Here is an 18,987-nt window from a genome sequence, read left to right as displayed (position 1 = left end):
GGGATTGGTATATACAAATGGGGTTCACAAGAGGAACCCGTCAGTGTTCCAGACTCCATGTTGAGTAGATGTCAATGTCAGTAGTATCAGTAGTAGTAGTAGTAGTAGTAGTAGTAGTAGTAGTAGTAGTAGTAGTAGTATGTCCATGTCAGTAGTAGTAGGTGAGCGTGATGGGGAGCGTGTGGTGATGATTGATCATCGTTGTGTCCACGAATAGGAGACTACTTTGCACCATTGTTCGATGTTCTTTTTGGCTAATTTTTTTTTCTCATTCCCACGATGAACTGTTTTTTTGTTACATTTTTTAAAGTATTCAAAACGACTTGGACAAATGCATAATGCACTAGTAATGAATACAGAACGCTTCGATAACTTATACATAAGTTATACCAACGATTGATTAGGGTGTTTTAGGCGTCCACAACCTATGCCCAACGTGGCAGCTTATCGTCGACGATTACGTGAGGTTTTCTATTCATAGGCTGCAACTTCACTTTTAATAAATTCCTGTCACTCGCCTATTGTTTTTGGACGCTGGTGCTCGGCAATTGAAATCGTTTCCATTGAACGAGTTAAATCGCTTCCAATGGACTATTGAAATGATTTAATACTAATGCTTGGTTATCCTAGGACCCACTCTGGCTAGCAGCTCGTCGAACATCGCTGGGGGTATTCGCAGGAAGTTGATGAAGGATGCATGGTGCTCGTTCCGGAGTTCCACCATGAGCTGGTCATATATGCCGTAATGGCGTCGCCTCCCGATCCATGGTCTCACCCAGTTCCTTCTCCTCCGTTCACGTCTTCTTCTCTCGGCTCTATTGGCACGCAACTGGTGCAGTGTCAACTCGATGAGGTCATGTTGATGTTGGAGGACAGGTAGGTATTGTTGTCTCAGCGTTCCCGTATCCTCCATCTCTCGGAATGACATGGACATGTACTCACCACGAAGTCTAAAAAAAAAGATGGGTTCCTCCTGCGAAGCCCCTTTTTCAATTACCAATGCTACTACTACAACTACTACTACTACTACTACTACTATTACTAGTGTCACGCACACCAACTACTACTAATAGTATTGCTACTACTGATGCTACTGGCATTGACATCTACTCAACATGGAGTCTGGAACAATGATGGGTTCCTCTTGTGAAGCCCATTTGTATATACCAATTCCCATAGTCGCTGCCAATACGCCATTATACGGTATCTGAAAGTTAGAAATGCGTTCATTAAGTTCTGTTGTCGCCCTGAAGACGTCAAATACGTCTACGTCTTTTTAAAGTAACGTGTTGTGAAGTGTGAACAACGTTCATGTAGCGTGCTTACAAAACGTTACTCATAGGTTAGAAATAAGTTTCAGGTACGCTAAACATTACCTCGACATGTTTCGACTTATGAGTAACGTGTGTCGACGTGTGTCAACGATCGCATAACGTGCCTACAACTTACGGCCAGCGTAGCGGAACGTGCGAGTCATACGCCGGCATCCATCATAAAATTTCAAGCGTGCAAAAATTTGAGGACAACCCAAAAGTACAACGTTCAAAGCCAGCGTACTACGACTTATGGCAGTGTTTTCAGCGTGGTCTCAACGTATACAAAACATACCCATAACATATTCGACGTGTGCCAGCGTTTTAGACAAATTTTTCATAAATCGGCATACGCTGGCTAAATGGTCAAGGTGTGACAGCAGCTTAACATTATCTACACTTTGTTCTGGTTACAATCCTGCACTTAAAACCTATCAACACAAACTCAATCAAACTTAGGACCCATTCTACCTGCACTGTCACCTTGACCCTGACACTGTACACCAAATTATCACAACACAGTCATAACTCGCACAATACAAAAAAACTATTTAACATTTCATCTTTACTTCATCTCAGGGGGAATCCCGTCTGAATGGCAGCTTGTTTGGAGCTCTGGGCTTCCAGTGTATGATGTGGATGATGTGGATGGATGGATGATGTGGATGATGAAATAAGGAAATGTGGGTTTTAAAGAGTGAAACTCGTGTGGAGATTGGGAGAGGGACAGTTTTGGTAGAATCAAGAGAAAAATGACTCACACAAGCTTTTTGCACAGATGGAAGGCTGGAGAGAAAATATTCATCCTTTGTGTACGATCCATGGGGCCGATTTCGACCCTCCATGAGTCAACAGGTTTGTTTGCTGTTTGAAGAGCGTAAACCAATACAGTGCAGTCCAAAGGAAGGGTCATGTTCTTTGTGAGTTTTTGAAACTCCACATCCTCCATCATGGTTTTGGTAAATTCCACATCCTGGAGCTCGTACACACAATGAAAACAATTCAAGTCTTTCTGTTTGTGTTTTTTGAGCCAGGAATGGATTTTATGTTTTGGTTTTGTTGACAATTTGAAGTGTCTCCCAAGGGTATCTCTCGGTTTATCAGCAAACAGACCAGAGAGGAACTGCTGAACAATCTGAAACCGATCATCTCTGTTCGTGCACTTCACAAACACTTCATCCACAGACTCTTCACATTGAGGCAAGACGAAGTAGAGTGCTGCAAAAAACTCCTGCACAGTCAGGTGGAAGAATTCATAATGGCAAACACTTTCAACTTCCGTCTTCAGGAAAACCTGAGAGAGAAATGCTGGATGTGGTTTTGTGATTCCTTCTCCTTTCCTCCCTCTGGTGAGTATCCTTTGCAAAGAATGGAGCAGTGCCGGTGATTGAGTGATGCCTTCACTCTTCAAATCTTCTTCACTGAACAAGATTTTTTTTTCCTTCACTCCATGATATGCCAAACGGCAGAGACAAAGAAGTGCATCTGGAGAGCTGGTGATGGATTCCCCTCCATGGTGCTCCAAATGCAAGTGAAGGTAAAGAGAGAAAAGTTCAGTCATCGTTTTGGGTCCAGGGTCACGTGTTCTCCCTTCATGGGAATCACAGTACCTGCTGAGACAGGTTGCAGTGATCCAGCAGAAAACTGGATTAAAGCAAAGAGATGATAAAACCTCATTTTCTGACAGATGTTGGAGAACCCGCTTTGCTTTATCCTCGTTTCTGTAAAACTTCTCAAAAAAAATTTCAGTTTTCTCCTCAGAGAATCCCACAATCTCAACCTTACAAGTAGATCTGGGATCACAACGTACATGCCGGAGCCATTGCAGACCCACGAGTCTTGTTGTCACCATTAAAGTTCCACGACCCAGAAGAGTGCCCTGTAAAAGTCCTGCAATGATGGATCCGATGCCCTTTGCTTCTTGTGGAGATTTACAAACATCTAGAGGGTGTTTCAACTCATCCAGAGCATCAAGAACCAGGAGGACCCGGGAAGCATTTTCCATCAAATCATCAACAACCTCCTTCAAGGAGGGATACTCGTTCAGGAGAATCTTCTTCAGAGTGGTTTCAGTTGATATGTGGTTTAAGTTCCTACATTTCAAAAGAAACACAAAATCAAATTTGTTTTTCATCTTTTCCTTCTCTTCTGCCCAATCAACAACGAGCTTTTTACAAAGCATGCTTTTTCCTATTCCAGGACTACCAAACATCAGCACCTTGGTCACTCGCTGCACAGAAGATTTATTTTGATCAAACAATTCTTCCATGGAGACCGGATCTTCGTTAATCTTCTTGAGATCGTACTTTCTACTTGGTGTCATCATCTCGTGCTCTTGAGATTCAACTTCAATCCCTCGTTCACTCTTCACAATTATGGGTTCCACAAACCGATCATCAAGACTCGTATAGTCTCCTGGTGAGGCATTGTAGTCTTGGATTGTGTCAAAGTTTTCCAACAACTCTTTCTTCAACTCCTCTTGAGCTTTCCCTGTTCAGTAAGAATATATAATCAATGAATATATAATGAATATAAAGAATATATAATCAAATGAGTAACAAAAACTTAATTTCATTCAGCATGTTATCTTGTACAGCATGTTAACTTGTATGTGTGCACCAAGTGTCTGAACCCACTGTTTCTCTTGTACTGGGAGGAGTTTCTGCCCCAGCGACAAAGGCATCAGTCGGGTAACACTAACCTGTCTCACAACAGGACTGGAAGGGATCCTCAAATAGAACAGAAACAGGTTTGCTGGGAAATGTTCTGTTTCAATGAGTTAATGCCATGCTGACTAGTGTAACCATTAGGTTATCTTTCTCCGATTACTTGGTTATTCAGAATTACTCCACCTCGAGTAGAGAGATTGGGAGCCATAGAGAATTTGGTCGAACACTTTACTACATGTAATGTTTATTCACTCATGAATGGGTGAATATCAGATTGAGAGTTCATTGATCGCTCAGCCAAAAGTGTGCTCCTATTTCAGGGTGACATGGTTGTTCTGTGACATACACCTACGATTTTTTTTTAATTTCAAGGGGACATACACCTACTCTTTTTCTAAAGATACCCTGGGATCTGACTGGGACATGCTAATACGCGCTGGTGTGTCCCCATCTTCACATCAAACCAAGGGAGAGAGTTCTCATTGATGAAACGCCATGTCTGTGAATCATCAATTCAATAATTAATACACAGGATGAGAATACAACCCAGACTAGAGAGTTCAAAGGTGAGGGTTTTACATAAACACCATCTTGTCAGGGTTGATAAGGAATACAGGTCTTGGCACATTTTCCTCTAATATTATTTAATATAACTAGTGCATGCCCATACGTGCGTGGCCGTACGTGCAAACCAAAAAAAAAACTTTCAAACCGCGTGCCAGAAACAACCACACAGGCCGTTCCTTCGCTCTCACGTGGCTGTTTGTGCGTGGCCATACGTGCGTGGCCGTACGTGCAAAAAAAAAAAGAAAAAAAACCAAAACTTTCAAACAACTACACAGGCCGTTCCTTCGCTCTCGTAAACGACGACTGGATTGGGGCATTGTGTTTATCTGTAAATGCGCATAAGAAATGGAGGAATTATTATAATACAGTAAGTCATCACTATCCGGAAGTCCGTACGTACGTTGTAACCCGTAATGGGGAGCGCGGCCACGCCTACGCAGCACTGTGTCATGTCATTGGTTGGTAAATAAATGGCCATAACTTTGGAAGCACTTGTCCAATTAATATCAAACCTTGAAAAGGCACATACTCAGGTCCCCAGCAATATACCTGGCAAGTTTCAATTCGGTCGGACCAGTGGTTGTCGAGAAACAGCGGTCACAGACACTCAGAGATTGCTGGAATTATAGATAGATAAGGGGAACGAAAAATACTCTTCTTCTTCATCAAAAATAGATTAACCCCATCTGTAATCAGGAAATGTTGGTTTCAGGGACACTCCCATTTCCACATTGACTTTAATGTTAAATTGGGGAAAAAGTATTTGGCCATGTCAAAGTAATCTCATTATGCATCATAGATGTTTTAGTATTCTATATATTTTATTTCTATATTTTAGACACCGCACTAATGAAAATGCATCTGGCCTTGTGATGAAAGTCAACACGTCAAAAGGAGGTTTATGTTGATTCTGAAGGTTATTCCAATTTTGCTATTATACATTCCAATATACATTTAACCAAATAGTATGCCCATTCCCTGCAGGAACAACAGAAACAGTCTCATGTTATTATATCCTCTCTGGGGCACAGAGATTACAATAGATCTAGGCTTGCGTCCGATAGCCTGTAGGGGCCGCGCTAACCATAGAATGACTCAAGGATGTCAGGATTCCTTCATATTTCTTTTAGTTCAGTGTAAAACAGCAGAAGCAACTGTTTAAAAGGGCAGTCACATGTGTTTGTGAGTTATAATATTTTTACTTCTGGTAGGGGTGCCCCACAAAACGTCACTACAAGTTACTTATACATGTTAACACTTCGTCGATCACTTTGTCGAACCACATGGAACCCCTCATCAAAACGTTGTTGGACATTGGGATGTTGAGTTTTGAGGTTGGACATCTGCTGCAGATACACCTTTGCAGATTTGGCATACAAGTTGTGGCCCGAGGCTGCCAGGTAAGGCAGCATTTCCTGGATGGCCTGAAGATGTAGTGCCCAGTTCCCAGTGCGCTCTGCCCGGATGTATTTGCGTAGAATGTCGAGCATGTCCATATACTGAACCTCGAGCGCTGAAGTTCTAGAAGATATCTTTGCAGACTCGGCATGCTTCTGAACGTGGTCTTTGATTCGTTTCAAGACGTCAGACTTACATACTTCTTCCACAGACTGGGGTTGGCAGAAGTGTGACGAGGGTTTTGTGCCACTTCAGACATCAATAGCTCCAGCTCCTGAAAAGATGTTACGTGTCATTAGGTGCAACTGCCAGGCTGAATGTAGCACCATGAGATGCACATGCAAGAAGAACAACATTGAGTGCACTCCAGCTTGTGGAAACTGCAGGGGCTCTGGCTGCACAAACAATCCATGTGATAATGATGAGGATGATGACGACATTGTCGAGTTCTAACTTTAATACGCTTGATTTTTCTCAACATGTGTAGTAAGTTTATAATGGATGTAGTTTCTGAGTTTAATGTGAATTTTCATTTTCATTTCGAAACCTTCGTCAGACAGATGTATTGCCCCGAGTGGAATTGTGAATTTTGTCATGTTTCAATGATTTACATAATTATTTGTATTGCCATAGACTTGATTACATCTTGTGTCTTCAACGTTTCTTATTTTTTTTTGTCCAGGAGCCAAAATCACTATCAGGTAAATTTTTTTTTTGGGACAAAGAATTGACATTTTTGGACAAAAAAGCTATAATTTTTTATTTTACCCTGAATACATTTCACTTTTTTATAATTATTATTGTATATCAATATACTGACCATAACTAGAAACAATTGGAATGCAGAAAAACATATATTTACATCTTAAAATATCAATCTTTACAATTTTCTCATTTTCCCCGAAGCTGGGTGGCGGCCATATTGGATTTCCATGATTTCAGGACTTTCCCCCTGGGAGGATCCCTTTGGACTTTTTTCTGTCACTGAGGACATATCCAGGAATCAAAATCTGTTGAGTTTGCTTTTGTTGCAATTTGTGGGAGGTCATCCGACGTTTTGACTGTACTAATTTGACTGTAACAAAACTGATTTTCACAAAACAAAACTAATCCTCATTGAAGTGAAATGTGGAGGACTTACCCCAAACTCTCAATTCTTTCTTCATCTTGTCTGGAAAACAAACACACCAGCAATATATTGTTTGACATTCACACAGCAGGAGAGGATGAATCAGATTGATTGTTCAAATTATTATGAAGAATGAGAATGTGAATGTGTTGGAAATAAATGAATATCTGTTTCTCCAGTGATTCTGTGGAATCTGAAGCTATCCACATCAATGGAATTCCCCATGAAGATGAAACAAGGCCTGTTATACTCACATCACCAACAAGTCAATGACACTCGCGATACCCGTGCACATGCACGGGATAGCAGTACAACATAGCTGGTAGCAGACGACAGACCGTACACGGGGAATGACAAAAATACGCATTGTGCAAAATGCAAGTGGTACTATGGAACGCCAAGACTTCCCAAACATTGTCGGCATGTCCGCTAAGTGCCACAGCAGTTTCATAGGGATCGTGTGACGCCGAGCCGAGTTTTTAGTGTGCAAGCTTGGTATTACAATTGAGATGTTTTTTAACCGTCTCTCCTGTCTAGTTCCCTCACGGCCTCCAAACCACACCAACCCTACCATCCATCCATTGGGACCATACTCTGTGCAGAGCATTGGTGCTGCCTAAACAGTCTCCTGGGCTATTGGGCACAATCCTGGACGGGTCGCCACTCCGACACAGGATACCAGCACGCTAGTACTCATTTCACCGACCTCGAAAGGATGACAAGCTGAGTTAACCCCACCTGGTATAAATTCAACAGCCAAGCAGAATTTGAACTCAGGACCCGAGGATCCCAAGCCCACCACTCCAGCCATTAAGCCAATACCAGGCATAATGCTACCAGGATACACGCATTGTTCTCATCACCCCATCCTTGTTAAATTCCCCAAGTCCAGGCTTACCATACACCACTCTTAGTACACCTCTTTTCTCCTCTTCGTGGAACTGCCTTTGAGAGGTAATTCAATCACACTCTTCCCGACAAGGCTTCAAGCTGGTGTTACACTATGATCATGCGACATCTCTATCCTTGATCCTTTAGAGTTTAGACCCACATTAACACCATCTTAAACCTTTTTGCTTGCAGGTTACAGTGTTTCCTCCTCTCCTCCATCTCTCTTTCTCCTCTTTTTCTGTTTGTCCACTTGTTGCACCACTCTCAATGAGTTGCCTTTTTTCTCTTTGACATTTCACGCTTCCATGAGCTCAGATTTTTGTACATAAACTAACTTCTCTACAAAGTTGAAGAGGCTTTTGTAATCATGTACAAGTAATTACTCTCACCAGAGGAGAGCGTATTGCATTTGGGTCTATTTGTTTGTTCACACAGAACATCAGAGTTTTTCTCTGCTACTGCTTGTTGGATTGACACGAAAGTTTCACTATGGAAGCGACTACTCATGTAGACTGTTTTAATGATAATTATGACAACATATTGTAGGTCACATGTTGTGGCAGCCATGTTGGAAAAAAGGAAAAACTTTGGATCTCTGTATCTGTGAAACATCACCAACGAAAACATTGAAACATGGCGCTTGGAACATACTTCCACATGGGGAATAAATATGATTTTTAAAAAAAATAACGTCATAGGTCCTTCATTATAACGTCATAATTACATACGTAGAACACTACATCCAATCAGTATGAAAATTTTTGTGGGTCATCTCGGGATAAATTGGTACACAGAATTTTTTTTATGACATCGGTCACATGGTTTGGCAGGCATATTGTTTTTTTGTTTTTTTTAAACCTTCAAAAATCTTCTTTGATTTTCATCATTTCGATCTGTTCACTTGAAATCGAATTGTCAACATCACCGTCATACCGAAGAAAAGAAAAATAAAAAAAAAAAAAACAGGGAGTCTGGAACACCGACGCTAACCATTACCTCGACGTGTTTTAACTTATGAGTACCTTACAAATAAAGTGTGTCGACGTGTCAATGATCACGCAACGTGCCTACAACTTATGGCCAGCATATGCGGAACGTGTGTCATACGCCGAGTACGTCGAGAAATTTTCAACATTCTGAAAATTTCTCGACGTACGACGACGTATGCCAGCGAGCTTCAGCGTGCTCTTAACGTATACAAAACTTACCCATAACGTATTCGACGTGTGCCAGCATACGCTGGCTAAAACGTCAAGGTGTGACAGCGGCTTCACACTTCGATGTCTAGTGCGGTTATTATTTGAATCATCGAGCCACAGCCTATAAATAGCCTACGCCACATGATCGTCGGCGATACGCTGCCGCGCTATGCATAAGTTACACTATCGTTGGGCATAGGTTGTGAATGCCGACAACACGCTCAGCATTCGTTGGTACAAGTTATTTATATGTGATTAAAACGTTCTGTGTACGTTACGAATACATTATGCATACGTCCAACACATTATTATATGCCCAAAACTTAAAAAAAGACCATCAAGAGTTCAGCGTACGCCAGCGTTTTACAGACATTTTGATACCTTGCCATGCGCTGGCTAAAACGTCAAGGTGTGACAGGGCCTTAACTTCTTAAAAGTGTTAATGCGAAAAAGCATTGTGAAAATGAGCATATAAAGAAGACTCCCTGTATTACATATTCATCAGAAGGGTATCCAAACTAACCCTCTCAATGACAGACAAGTCAGCCTTCTGCAGGCAACAAATCAAAGGAATGGAATTAGTAAAGGCAGCATACTCCAAGACTCATCTCTTCTCGAACCTTCAGATCTCCGATCATGAGTTTGACGAGTGAAAATTTGGTGTTTGGGTTAATTAAATCCTCGGCCTTATTTAATTAACGGCCTTATTTAATTATATCCTTTATCAAGCACATCCTTGGCCACCACTCTCTTTGGGGTCTGAAGGCATATCCTGGGTTACCTTGCTGGGGTCAGAAGCCACCATGTTTTTGGCCTCCTCAACCATGCCTTGACTTGGAACAGGCCGCAACAACTTCTTAACAATGAAGTTTTTTTTTTCGTCCACTTTCCTCATATTATCCACTCCCTGTGTATCATACCTACAAATTGCTGGATATATTTCAATGCTTAGAAATGCCCAGGGACCCAGTGTTCGTGGTTTTATTTCATTTCCACACATGCCATATCTTCAAGAATCTCTTAAACCAAGCCGGATTACAAAATTTAAGCTCCAGAATTGAACTTCGCAGCAGTTAAGACGCTAAAAAAAAGTGTTCATTTGTCAAATTCTGACGATGCTTGGGTGTTTCTGGGTGCATGAGTTTATCAACGGCAATTGTTAATCACTTGCCAAGCCAGGCATTCCGTTGGAGTGTTTGCTTCAGTGCTTAAGCCACTTACTGAGTGCCCTACAGTCAATCGTGGTACAGTTCGTGTCCCGATCGGGATGCACAATCGGCAGTTTCTATACAAGGTCGGGAGAGGTACATACTGTATACAGCACACACGGACGTGGTACATATGGGTATATTTGGATCAGTATTGACTCTCTGCAAGTGCCTGGACCTGCCGTGCCTGTTACGGGCACCGTGGGGGCAAAGCTTCATCCCATGTCTTATGGAGGTTTATCGGGTTTTCCTTTGTCCTCGTGATTGTTTTTAAAGCAATTGGTTATCGGGTGTGCTTTACAAAGGTTATATGCTTGCTTCTCTTTCTAATTAATGACCCATCACTCAAATTAAATGTACTACCTTGCATAAGACTCAAATATGTGCAGAAAGTTCCTCGCTCCTCCACCAGATAGATTGCACATCATCTATCACAGGTCATCTCAAGGAAATAAACAACAGGTCATCACCTCGAATGTATGTTAATCCAACATATACCTGTATTCATACTTTCTGTCAAGACCAGCCTGCAAACCCCAATATTAGTTTCTGCATTCAGCCTCAGGGAGAGGAACAGTCTCCGAAGCTCCAGGGCCTCACAATCAGCTCTCACCTATCTTGATGAGATATCTCCAAACTGGCCTCAAAGTCCAGCTGCCACCTTGGAATTGTCCACTGGTTTCTCTTTTATTTGTTATTCCCAGCTTACAATGGTAAAAAGGCCTTCAGAGGTAAATTCAGAGGTAAAAAAAAACTCATGGCTGTGCAACTGTTTTTCGTTGTCTGTAATCTCGAGTTCTTCTCGAATATTTCATTCCTAGTGCCTCAACGACCTCTACCTTTACTGTTGACCGATGATGCTGCTTCTCACCTTTAACCTCTTCAAGGCATGGATTTTAATCCATTAGCTCTTGTAACAGGAAGTTTGGACAAGTCTGCTTCTTGCTCACCTCACCCCAAGTACATTGGAGATCTTGCAGGTTTTTGATTTTTTGAAGAGCTTGATTCTAGTTTTCCTGCTCCTGCACTTTCACCTCTCCACAGACCCTTGATCCTCCAGAAACCTTTTCTTTGTTGCCCTCCTTAGGTCTAAATACAAAAGCTACCTATCATTATTAATCCGAATCTCCTCATGACTGTGCAACTGTTCTTCGTTGTCTGTACTCTCGAGTTCTTCTCGAATATTTCATTCCGAGTGCCTCAACGACCTCTACCTTTACTGTACCATTTGAATCTCTATTCCAGCATTCCATACAATTCCGTCTTCTGTGCTGTCTTGAATCCACATGACATTGTTCTCCCATTTCCCTTTAACCCCAATTTTATGTTTGCTGATCCTTATCACTCTGCCATTCTCTTCCATGAGCTTTGACACCTACACAAGAGAAATGCAATTATACTGTATTACAATTAATGTTACCAATGGTATGTGAGGAAGAGCACTCCTCATGAGAAAATGCTTAACATACCCCCTTACATATTATGGTCTTCTTCTCTTTCTCTTCCCTTTATAAGGGGTGAGGTCCAATGGTACCAAGCTTCTGCGCTGCCTCGACCACGATACTCCTGCACTTCCCCATGTCTTCAGCCAACTCTCTGCAATCTCCAACCAACCCCACCTTATTGATACCAAACCACTTCAGCAGGCTTTTCCAAATCTATCTATCAAGTTCCTCTCCACACCAATCTCCTCCCTTAGTTCATCCATCCTCCTCCTATCCACCATCTTCACTCCCACAATACTCCTGACCGAATTGGTCTTGCATACCTGCAACCTCTGTTGTTGCCTCTCTGTCAGTGCCACCATTTCGAGATGTAAATGTAGGCCAGCATCACAGAGACACCAAAACCTTCCCTTTCGATTTCATTGATATTTTGCTGTCTTCCATTACTGCCTCCACCCCACTCCACACATTTATACCCACCCGACTTCTCTTCCGCACCTTTGCCTCCGACTTACAATCACCGATCAATGTTTCTCCAGGCACTCAAACCTATTTCCCCGTCTGATCTCCTTCCCCTCTAGCTTGATATTCATTTCCTTTCTCTGGAGTCTATTTCCCTTTCTTTTCCAGACTAAGTCCATGCTTCCAGAATGCCTTCTCAACTCCCCCAGTACTTCCTGCATCTCATGCTTACTCTCTGCCACTACAGCCAGAATGTCTGCAAACAACTTCCCCAGAATGCCTTTCATATTTACTCTTCTGCTTACCCATTCCATCACCATGATAAACATGAGTGGGCTGAGAGCTTCCTTGCCTCAAACTGATGGTCACACTGAACTCCAACATCTCAGGACCAACCAAAACTCTTCCCTTTGTTCCCTTGTGCATTCCTTCCACCAACCCAACACCTGCATCTGGCATTCCCATCCGTCTCAATGTCGCCATCAACATCTCTCTCGGGACAGCGTCGTCGGCCTTCTCTTGGTCCACAACTCCCAATGCCATCTCACCATGTACTTGCAACCCCTTCGCCAGTAGCTGTCTCAGTGTGAACATCCCATTCGTCATCCCCCCCCCCTTTATTAACCCCTGTGCTCTTCACCGATCTCCATCTCCCCACTCTTCCTTTTCCTCCCATCCAGAATCCTTTCCAGCACCTTCATTACATGACTTAGGAAAACGGCCTTGCTTCAAAAACAGATCCATTGAATCAACTATCAACTTATGACAAATTAATCCACTTTATCCCACAAACAAACTACCAGGAGGCAATTCATGCACCACATGTCGGTGGAGAATTGTAGTTTCACAGAATTTGAATGAATACCACACAGTATTTATGAAAGGCCACGCCACGTGTGAGTTGTATTCTTACCACTTTCCAGCTTGTTGATACTTTTTAACATCGGGACCTTCATTCTATCATCCTGTAATAATATTTTACAGAAACAGCGGAAACTCCCTGCTCCCTTCTCCATGATGAGATCCAACAAACAATTCACACGATTGTTAGAAGTGTTCCTTTTGAACTCCTCAAAATCCTGCACACACACGCATGCACGCACGCACGCACAATGTTGTGATGATAGCAAGGTACAGCTATTCCAGTTTTCCTGAACAAAGCAAGTTACCAAGAGCACATCTTCAGTATTAATGAAAGTCATAAAGGAAAATCTTGCTTCTTTTTCTATTTTAAGCAATTTATTTTAAGATATGAACAACGAGCAGAGCATATCGTTGCTTTGCTGATGGATCAATTAGTCGTCCAGTTTGCCAAAAATTGCTGCATTGGTCAATTTGTCATCACTCGACAGACTCAAAACAGACTCCGAGACCATGTTGCTTCCCTCACAAAGTTGTATCTATACCCTGAGTTCAGAGGTTGTAGCTTTTCAGATGTGGCTCGGTAAAATGAACAGCATGTTCTATTTTTACCAAACCAACCGACAAGGAACAAAAGAAAAGAGGTGAGGGAGATGTGGAAAAACTCGGACCGTCTGTCCTGAAGCTCACCTGGATCATGAGCAACAGCCACTCAAACCTCGACCCCCTGGGTATAAAAAGGTCAAAAGGGTCTCGAGGGTCTAGCTCGAGAGTGGAATTTAAGGTCTAAATTGTCAGAATAATCGAAAGGGGCCTAAAGGGTCTTAAAACATCCAAAAAGGGACTAAAGGTCAAAGGGGTTTAAATGGTATGAAAAGGACGAAAGGCTGAAAGATATTAAAAAAAAAAAAGAGTTAGAAAGGAGCCTAAGGTGACCAAGGGGTCTAAAGGTCTATAAGGTACATTCCAATAGTGCATAATTAATAGATGTAGTCACAGTCCAATAATATGTAATTAAGAGACGTACTCACAGTTGAACACGTGATCAAGCAGCACATACTTACATTTCAATATTATGTAATTAATAGACGCAGTGACATTCCAATAAAACGCAATTAATAGATGCAGTACTCACATTTCATTCGTACGTAATTAATGAACGCAAGTTCCAATAGTACGTAATTCATAAATTGACTGCACTTCCATCCCATTATTACCATAATAGTTATCGTTATCATCAATAGCAGAGTACCCACCACCTGGGTAGGTAGAGTTTGTGCATTACTTGCTGCAACTTGAGGGGCACTCGGAATTTCGCATACCTCCACCAGGATGATTAGTTTATGTTTTGCATCCCACTGATCGGCCGGATCTAGATCCGAACCTGAACCAAAATTTAATCTGCTTGTTCTTGTCACCGAACCAACTAATCAACCAAGTTTTGTTAATCAACATCCACAACTATTTTAGATATCATGCTATATATCATGTTGCTGTTGTTGCTGTTTGGACGAAAAAGAAAATGTTGCTGCTTGGACGAGTTTTAATCGCCCATCTTTTCGCCTCGCACTGCTTTCACTCTCCTCATGCTGCCTTCCCAACCTGTCGCGCTTCCTCACCACCCCCCCCCCCCCACACTGCCTTCCCTCCCCCTCATGCTGTCTTCCATTCCACTCCGCTCACGCCATCCTCCTGCCAAACCCTCTCCACCACGATACGCTGAGGTCGAGGAGAGGAAGGGCTGTCAAAGAATGTGCAAATTGAATAAATGAAAGCCTTTTATTTCAGCAGTCAGAACTGCTGCTCGGATCAATCCAGTTTTTATAAAGCAATAAATCGCCAGATCACGGCAGGATAATTGAGAGATACACGCTCACTCTAAGCTGTCTCACCTGGGTTTGAATCCCGACCCAGCTATAAACAGGCAGGGTGATTCATCAATGTGTGTGCAGTCTCTCGGATGGATATTAAACTGGGCATCTCATCCGCCAGATTCCCTCTCTCCCCTCTCCCTCTCTCCCTGCATTCCCCCTCCCTCCTGTCCTTCCCCTCCCTCCCTTCTGTCCTTCCCCTCCCTTCTCTTCCTCTTCCCCCCCCCCTTCTCTTCCTCTTTCTACCCCCACCTCCCCCCTTCTCTTCCTCTTTCTCCCCCCACCTTCCCCCTCTCCCCCACACACCTTAATATTCCCATCAGCGAAGCGACGGGTTGTATTTGCTCGTCTTTAAATAAAATTAAACTAATAGCTTGAAGGTTTCCCTTTGCAACAAAACGTGATTTTCTCTTCAATTTACCTTCAACGTGAAGTTTGGTAACAACTGAGCTTCTTCAACCGCATCACACATGTCGGGAAACGTTTCCCACAACTCCTCTGATAACGAAGAGTTCTCCATTTTCAAAAAGAAGGGAAGTTTGCCATCCTGTAAACCCCGAATAATTTTCTCTGCCTCTGTCAATAAATAAATAAATAAACAAACAACAAACAATATGCATTTATTTACATCACAATAGACTCTCCCATGGTGTATGGTGAGTTATATTTCATTTTCATTGAAATGTTCTATTTTACCTGGAGATATAAAGTCGAGCACTTACCATTAACAGATTCTTCTTTTCTTCCTGGATAATCCTTGATCCAGAGTCCCAGATGAGGGAACGAGTGTTGAAGCTTGTAAAGGATATTCAGGAAGCTCTTTGCACTCTCTTCACCTTTTCCATCCACGATGTCGAGGCATTTCCTGATCTTGTCTTCAACAATTTCTTGGGCTTGAACTTGATGACAATCTTCACTGTTGAGACCTCCCTGTTTCACGTTTGAGAACTTCTCGAACACTTCATCCCAAGCTTTGGAATGACCGTGACTCAACGCCTCAACGATGTTTTTTCTGTTTTTTTTCAGGAGCTTCACGTTCACATCCTCGTTTGTTTCATCTTCATCAGCCATGTTTATTGTTTACACCGAGAAAAAAAACGAAGAATTCTTCTGTGATCTGAAATAAAGGAAAACAATAATAACTGTAAGAACGACGACAACAACAACAATCAGATCCAAAACATCAAAAGGAATTCAACAGAGGACATTTGGCCCATTAAACCTGTGTTATGTCAACATCACATTAATTCAATGTAACTGGTTGTAAGCTCAACTTCACTGTGGAAGAGCGGCGGATTAAGATTTTTTGGGGGGCCCTGGGCACAAAAATAAAAAATATAAAAATTCAGCCCAAAAGGCCAAGCTCAAAAAAAAAAAAAAAGAAAAAAAGTGGACCCTTGTTATTTTTGCCCCAAAGAGGACCCCGCAATATTTTTGCCCCCCCCCAAAAAGAGGACCCCACGATGTTTCGCAAAAAAAATAAAAAGAGGACCGCGTGTTATTTTCTCCACAAAAAAGAGAACCCCGTATTATTTTCGCCCAAAAACAAGAGGACCCCTTGTTATTTTTTCCCCAAAACAAGAGGACCCTGTGTTATTTTCGGCCCAAAAAAGGACCCTGTGTTATTTTCGGCCCAAAAACCGAGAAACCCGTGTTATTTTTGCCCCAAAAAACGAGGACCCCGTGTTATTTTTGCCCCAAAAAACAAGGACCCCGTGTTATTTTTGCCCCCAAAAACGAGGACCCCGTGTTATTTTTGCCCCCAAAAACGAGGACCCCGTGTTATTTTTGCCCCAAAAAACGAGGACCCCATGTTATTTTTGCCCCAAAAAAACGAGGACCCCGTGTTATTTTTGCCCCAAAAAGAGGACCCCGTGTTATTTTTGCACCAAAAAACGAGGACCCCGTGTTATTTTTGCCCCAAAAAACGAGGACCCTGTGATATTTTTGCCCCCCAAAAACGAGGACCCATGTTATTTTTTGCCCCAAAAAGCAAGGACCCCGTGTTATTTTTGCCCCAAAAAACGAGGACCCCGTGTTATTTTTGCCCCAAAAAATGAGGACCCAGTGTTATTTTTGCCCCAAAAAATGAGGACCCAGTGTTATTTTCGCCCCAAGGAGGAGCCCTTATTAGGTTCGCTCCCCCCAAAAGCACCCAGTGATATTTTTGCCCCCCCCAAAAAAGAGGACCCCACGATATTTTTGCAAAAAAGAGAGGGCCCCCGTGTTATTTTCGCCCCCCCAAAAAGGAGAACCCAGTGTTATTTTCTCCCCCCAAAAGAGGGCACCGTGTTATTTTCTTCCCCAAAAGAAGACCCCGTATTATTTTCTCCCGCCAAAAAGTGGACCCCGTATTATTTTCTCCCCCAAAAGAGGAGCCAGTGTTATTTTCTCAACAAAAATAGGACCCCCTTGGCTATTGGGCACAATCCTGGATGGGTCGCCACTCCGACACAGGATACCAGCATGCTGGCACTCATTTTGCTGACCTCGGAAGGATGACAGGCAGTCAACCCCACCTAGTATTAATTAAACAGCTGAGTGGGAATTGAACTCAGGATCCTAGGATCCCAAGCCCACCATCTTAACCATTAAGCAAACACCAGGCATATTGTGGTAATACCGTTTACACACACACACACACACACACACACACACACACACACACACACACACACACACACACACACACACACACACACACACACACACACACACACACACACACACACACACACACACACACACACACACACACACACACTTAACTTGAAACAGCGTTCTTTGAAAGAGGATTTGAAGTGGGTAATGAGCGAAATCCAATTCAAAAATGTATTGTTACGGATTTCGGAATCTGGTCTGATGACTGCATCCACACGTCCAGGTCCTCAGACAGTTATTTCCTTAAATGCATGTTCAGATTAGCCCCATCCCCATGTCTAATGGGATTTTAAATGTGATGTGTTGAGAAGGGTAAGAATAGATCCTCGCTCTTATGGGAAGCTTTTTTTTCTTCTTCTTCTTTATGACAGACATGTTTAAACACATTCCTTTCGCGAGCACTGACGCCCGCCTTTTTTTGGAGCGGACGGGTTGTCATGGTAACGTTGCGCAAGTGGAGCGGGGTGAGCTTGGGGGGGGGGGGACTCTGTGCCTGCCGAGACGGGCCGCATATATAAAAGGAATTGGAGGTCCATACAGAGGGAGAAGAAAGCGAGAGAGGAAGCGTGCGAGGGAAGAAGCGAGCCAGAGAGGAAGCGAGGAAGCGAGGAAGCCTGCGAGTGTGCAAGCGAGGAAGCATGCGAACGCGCAGCGAGGAAGCGAGCGAGTGAGCATGTGGGTGTCTGACCAGTGCCAACAATGAGACAATTTGTCCTTTCCAGTGCTTGAGCAAGCGAACGTGTGGTGCGCATGTGGGTGTGAGCAGCACCAACAATGAGTGAGGACCATGTGGTCAATCACCAATGGACCATGTGGGTCACTGGACGTCACCAGTTTCGTGAAGTTTGAGGAGCTGCCCGTGTCGCAGCACTAGGGTCTAAACCCGCGACAGACGATCTCGGTGCCCCCCAGAAGTCGACTGGCGTCCAAGGCTGTTGGCGAGTAGGCGCACGGCAAGGCTGGGTGCTGGTGACGGACAAGACACTCACACACATTTCAGGACGTTTTCGCTTCACGGACGACTACTCTTCTCCTCCCCCCCGAATGAAGTGCTGGGTACCCTTGTCTGTGTATAGTTGCAAGTCAACACCCCCGATAAGCGTCTGCCCTCTGTCTCTTTCCTGTCATTTTGATTGATTTTGCCTGAGTAATTATTCATTTTGGTTGCTTTAAAATTTATTCATTTATTTACCTCAGAAATTATAAAGTTCTTTTTTTAATAAATAAATCATTTGTCGACTTCCAACCTGTCCGTGTTTGTCCTTTCCTTCCATTGGTCTAGCATTGTCCGAACCGAGATTGAATGGGGGGTA

General features: G+C 42.9%; 2 protein-coding genes across 11 annotated transcripts in view; one reads left to right on the top strand and one right to left on the bottom strand.

Moving 5' to 3' along the window:
* The window catches only part of LOC147033697 (NACHT, LRR and PYD domains-containing protein 12-like), a 517,878-nt gene that overhangs the window by 72,090 nt on the left and 426,801 nt on the right, over nucleotides 1–18,987 (top strand). The window lies entirely within an intron of this gene.
* LOC147033698 (NACHT, LRR and PYD domains-containing protein 3-like) overlaps nucleotides 1–18,987 on the bottom strand; it is a 48,935-nt gene that overhangs the window by 25,130 nt on the left and 4,818 nt on the right. For 5 of the 6 annotated variants that reach the window (XR_015055602.1, XR_015055603.1, XR_015055604.1 and 2 more), the window contains exons 2-6: nucleotides 15,736–16,130; nucleotides 15,435–15,589; nucleotides 13,195–13,360; nucleotides 7,089–7,118; nucleotides 2,075–3,803 (exon numbers count right to left, since the gene is read on the bottom strand). Coding sequence is in view for 3 of the 6 variants with exons in the window: in XM_085871808.1 (XP_085727934.1) it covers nucleotides 2,075–3,803; nucleotides 7,089–7,118; nucleotides 13,195–13,360; nucleotides 15,435–15,589; nucleotides 15,736–16,084 (2,429 nt within the window). In the remaining 3 variants the exon portion in view is untranslated. Of the gene's footprint in view, nucleotides 1–2,074; nucleotides 3,804–7,088; nucleotides 7,119–13,194; nucleotides 13,361–15,434; nucleotides 15,590–15,735; nucleotides 16,131–18,987 lie in introns of those variants that run through there. The other variant, XM_085871810.1, reaches the window with a different exon arrangement.

The sequence above is a fragment of the Eptatretus burgeri genome, chromosome 2 (assembly GCF_056783735.1).
Source record: "Eptatretus burgeri isolate ZD-2024b chromosome 2, Ebu_testis_v1, whole genome shotgun sequence".
Classification (NCBI taxonomy): domain Eukaryota; kingdom Metazoa; phylum Chordata; class Myxini; order Myxiniformes; family Myxinidae; genus Eptatretus; species Eptatretus burgeri.
Note: the sequence above shows the minus strand (reverse complement) of the source record. Positions and strands in the feature narration are given on the sequence as shown.